Source organism: Lactuca serriola, chromosome 1, assembly GCF_051521515.1.
Source record: "Lactuca serriola cultivar US96UC23 chromosome 1, Lser_US96UC23_V15, whole genome shotgun sequence".
NCBI lineage: Eukaryota > Viridiplantae > Streptophyta > Magnoliopsida > Asterales > Asteraceae > Lactuca > Lactuca serriola.
In genome coordinates this window covers 78,404,768-78,409,357 of record NC_136408.1, presented here as the reverse complement: position 1 = coordinate 78,409,357, position 4,590 = coordinate 78,404,768, and the positions used below count along the sequence as shown (strand labels likewise).

Below are 4,590 nucleotides of genomic sequence, written 5' to 3'. Positions count from 1 at the left end.
TAATATTCTATTTAGAATATTTCACGTATTTTTCAAAAAAAAAAACGGGATTTTTTTTATTTTTTTTAGTTTTTTAGTTAATTCAAGTTCCGAAAATAATATTTAAAAAAAGAATTTTTGGATTTTTCCATTTATTTTGTATTTTAAAATTATTTTTAGATTTGGTCTCACGGTCTCACAAAATTAGAATTGTCTCAAATGAACCTGAACCTATATATATATATATATATATATATATATATATATATATATATATATATATATATATATATATATATATATGAAAAAACATCATAAATGGTCCCTGTGTTTTCCCAGATTCTGAAGTTTAGTCCCCGTGGTTTAAAATTTTCATATATGGTCCCTATGCTTTCAAAACTTTTGACAGATGGTCCTTATCCCTCACACCGTTAGAATCCTACCGTTAACCCTTATTTCATTAAAATAATATAAGGGTAAATCGGTCTTTTCAACTGTGCTCTCTTCTTTATTGAGGGAAATGATTATGCCACTGTCTTCTTCACGTCAACTCCCAAACAATCTTCATATCCCAAGAGCACAGTGACTTTGTCTTCAACAGATCACTCTCATCCAAGAAACGAAATTGGGGTTTAGGGTTTACACAGCACCAAAGTACAATGGTTATGTCAATATGGTGTTTGCGTGAAAAAAATGCGTGCTTTAAGGACTTGCAATCGAGATACGGTAAGATTTTTCATAAAAAAAAAACTGAAGTTTTGTTTTCCTTGAATGTATTCGTGAAGATAAATCATCTTCTTTACCCTTTCTATTTTTGTGTTTGCAGAGGGATATGATAACTATTTCACATTGAAGATACACTATAGTGGTGTCTTCACCAAGTCACCTGAAAGGAAATACGTCGATGGTACTGTATCATACATAGATGACGTTGACACTGATTTATTTTCAGTCCATGAACTCGATGACATGTTTCGAGAATTAGGGTACAAAGGTGAACAAACTCTTTACTACCATTTCTGTATCCTTGAATTTCCCTTAGACTACGGGTTATTGCCTTTAGGGAATGACCAAGATGTTCTTAAATTGGTTTCATATGTCCTTAAGCACAAACTTGTAAAGGTCTATATTGAAATTGGTCAGACTAGGGTAGCTAGTTATTTTAAGTCTCCTTCCAAAGTTGTTATCGAGGAACTGGAACCTGAGAGCGTGTCACCGGAACTTAATAGAAAAAAACCTTGTAAAAGAGAAGTAGGATCGTGTAGTAAAAAGCTTGAGTTAGACCCCCCTGCCAACCATGTTGTTGACCAGTCATAGGTAATACATATGGATGAAAGTCAGGATCATTCAAAAACTATTGTTCCATATGTTATGTCTCAAGTTAGCCAACGAAGTAGTGTCATTGATGTGAATGAAGGATTGATCATGGGCCACATAGAAGAAGTGTGTAAGGGCAATTTAGGCAATCTTGCAGAGGAACCAATTTCTGAAGATATTGATGGACAACAAAGTGTAAGACTCGATGAATTTGAAGCATTTACAGATGATTATTCAACTTATGCTGAATTTGATGCTGAGTACAGTGTACCAAATGGTGAAGACAATCAAGTAGAAATGGAAATTCTAGAGGGCATGGTAAGTGATGACAGTGGAGATGCTTTCTATAGTGAGAATGAAGATGGTTTTGATTATAATGGAGATGATTCTGATGATAGTGACTACATTGTACATGAGTCTAACTTGCAATTTGATGTGGATGTAGACATGAGTGAATTCCAAAGTGCTGTGGTTGTAGATGAACATGGAATTTTAAACAAGCAAACCGAAAGTATAGATAATGACATAGTTGATGAAGAGTTGGAAGTTATTTAAAGTGATGATTATCAATATGCAGGATTTAATGAAGATGAAAGGACAAAAATGCTTAAGGATTTGTGTAGGTCAACTCCATGCTCACATGGGGAGATCCATTTAAAACCATATAGGGTGGGGCAGTGTTTCAAAACAAAGAAGGAAGTTGTGGAGTACATGCATGCACATGCTGTAAATACAAGGATGTCCCTATACTTAGCAAAAAATGATAAAATCAGGATAAGGGTCAAATGTGGAGGTGTTGTGGGCCAATCTACTGAAACAGTTCAATGTGGTGGGCCATCAACAAGAAGTAAGGTAAAGTGCAAAGGCAATCTACTGAAACAGTTCAATGTGGTGGGCCATCAACTAGAAGTAAGGTAAAGTTCAAGGGCAAAAATGTGATTAGTAAAAAAGGAAAATGTCCTTGGGCAGTCCAAATCTCGAGGCCAGATGAGAATACAGATTGGTTGGTGAAAACAGTACATGATGTCCATAAATGTTTGCATACAAGATCAGTTAAAGCTTGTACTTCCAAATATTTAGCAAACTTAATTGTTCCCCAAATTCAGAGTAACCCTAAAATTCCAATCAAAGCTTTACACGAGGAGTTGTGTAAGAAGTTGGAGCTTGGTATGCCAGTTCAAAAGGTTGGTAGGGCAAAGCAAATGGTTAAATGTGTGATTAGTGGGGACTACCAACTTCAATATGGGTATCTGAAGGATTATGCTTTGGAACTGCTAAACACAAATCCTGGTTCAACTGTTCGGATAGATGTGTATTCTGAACCATCATTGTCGACTACTACAAGAACTTTTAGAAGAATATATGTATGTCTAGGTGCATTGAAGTTGGGATTCAAAGCTGGGTTAAGGGATTTCCTGGGAGTTGATGGTACATTCTTGAAAGGCTCATATCCTGGGCAGGTACTAACTGCTGTGGGTCTAGACTTAAATAATGGAATATACCCTGTAGCATATGCAGTGGTAGAGGCTGAGACAACTAGTTCTTGGACCTGGTTCATGGAACTGTTAGGAGAAGACTTGGAATTGGGAGCAAATTCAAATTTTACCTTCATTTCTGATAGACAAAAGGTATGTTATACCTAATTATTTCTCATGATAGTGTAGCTTATTTTCTATTTTTATAAATGAAACTAGCTGTATTTGCATTTTTTAAGGGGATAATAGCAGCAGTTGCAAAGGTATTTCCCAATGCAGAACATAGGTTTTGTTTGAGGCATATTCAGGAGAATTTGAAGAAACAATGGAAAGGAAAAGAGTTGAGTGACATGGTTTGGGAATGTGGTAGAGCAACAACATTAAATCACTTTAAATATGCAATGGATCAGTTGAAGAAAATGAATGATGAAGCTCATGCTTGGTTGTGTAAGATTCCTGCAGAGACATGGTCTAAATCTCACTTCAGTGGTATGTCATTTAGAAGTTGTTGAGTTTTATGTTTTAATATAAAATTTGTAATTTCTCTTTTTGAATATGGTTTTCACAGGTAGGGCACACACTGATTGTTTGTTAAATAATCTTTGTGAGGTATTCAATGCTAAGATAGAGGAAGGTAGGGATAAACCAATCATCACCTGCTTAGAGTATATTAGAGAGTATCTCATGAAGAGATTGTGTGTTGTGCAAAAGGAAATAGATAAGTGTCAAGGGGAACTAAGTACTACTGCAACTATAATTTTAGAGGAGATTAAGACTCAAGCAGCAAAGTATGTAGCTAAGTATAATGGGGCAGGAAAGTACCAAGTTGCAAGCACATGGCAGGATCAGTATGTGGTGAACCTAAATGAAAGAAGTTGCACTTGTAGGTTCTAGGAGATTACAGGTTTTCCGTGTAGGCATGATGTTTCTACTATATGGAACAAAATTGAAAATGGAGAAGATGCCCCTGATGTTGAGGATTGGGTCCATCCTTGCTATAAGTTATCAACATGGAGAGCCATGTATCTGAACAAAATTGATCCAATAAATGGTCGTTCAATGTGGCCGAAAAGTGATTGTCCATTCACTTTAACTCCACCAAAACATCACATACAGGTTGTGATGTCAACTAGGCTAGATATGTACTTTTAATGCCAGCATGTAGGTTAATGTTTTAAATATAAAAATGCATATGTGTAGGTTGGGAGGCCAAAAAAGAAGAGAAAGAGAGGTGTTGATGAGCCCAACAGCCAAACCACTAAATTGAGCAGGAAATTTATTGCAGTCACTTCTTCAAAGTGTCATAACAAGGGGCACAATTCCAGAACATGTAAAGGGCAGAGAGGCATTAGTGAAGTTGGATCAAAGGGGAAGACACATGGAAAAGGGAAGACACAGGCAAAGGGTAAGACACAAGGAAAAGGAAAGGGTAATTTAGGAAATTCTGTTAAGTAGTTAGTTGGATGTTTGGGTAGTTAGGTCTTTTGAAACATAAATTATGGTTTGGTTGTTTAAATTATGGTAATTAGGTCTTTTGTAATGTTTGTATGGGTTAAGACATTCCATTAGTAAGTATGTTGAAAGTAAGTCTCATGTTTGTATGGGTTAAACACAGACTTGTAATGATTTTATCAACATTTTGTAATGGTTTTATCAACATTTTGCTTATGAATTACCCTCTCCAAAGCTTTCTAAAAAACATGCATGTATAACAATGTAGATTTGAAATATCGTTCCTAACCATTTGCAAGATGCAGTTATAACAATGCATCATACGAAAATGAACATCAAAACCACTGATTTATAACAAAATACATAA

The 4,590-nt window shown here is 35.4% G+C and overlaps 1 protein-coding gene across 1 annotated transcript; it reads left to right on the top strand.

The window, feature by feature from the left end:
* Positions 1-1,305: 1,305 nt before the first annotated feature.
* On the top strand, positions 1,306-4,226 carry LOC145057539 (uncharacterized). Its single transcript, XM_079005407.1, has 7 exons — positions 1,306-1,807; positions 1,874-2,210; positions 2,345-2,924; positions 3,011-3,260; positions 3,340-3,619; positions 3,689-3,887; positions 3,972-4,226. Exons 1-7 carry the CDS (start codon positions 1,306-1,308, stop codon positions 4,224-4,226), a joined length of 2,403 nt encoding a protein of 800 aa, XP_078861533.1.
* Positions 4,227-4,590: the final 364 nt, after the last annotated feature.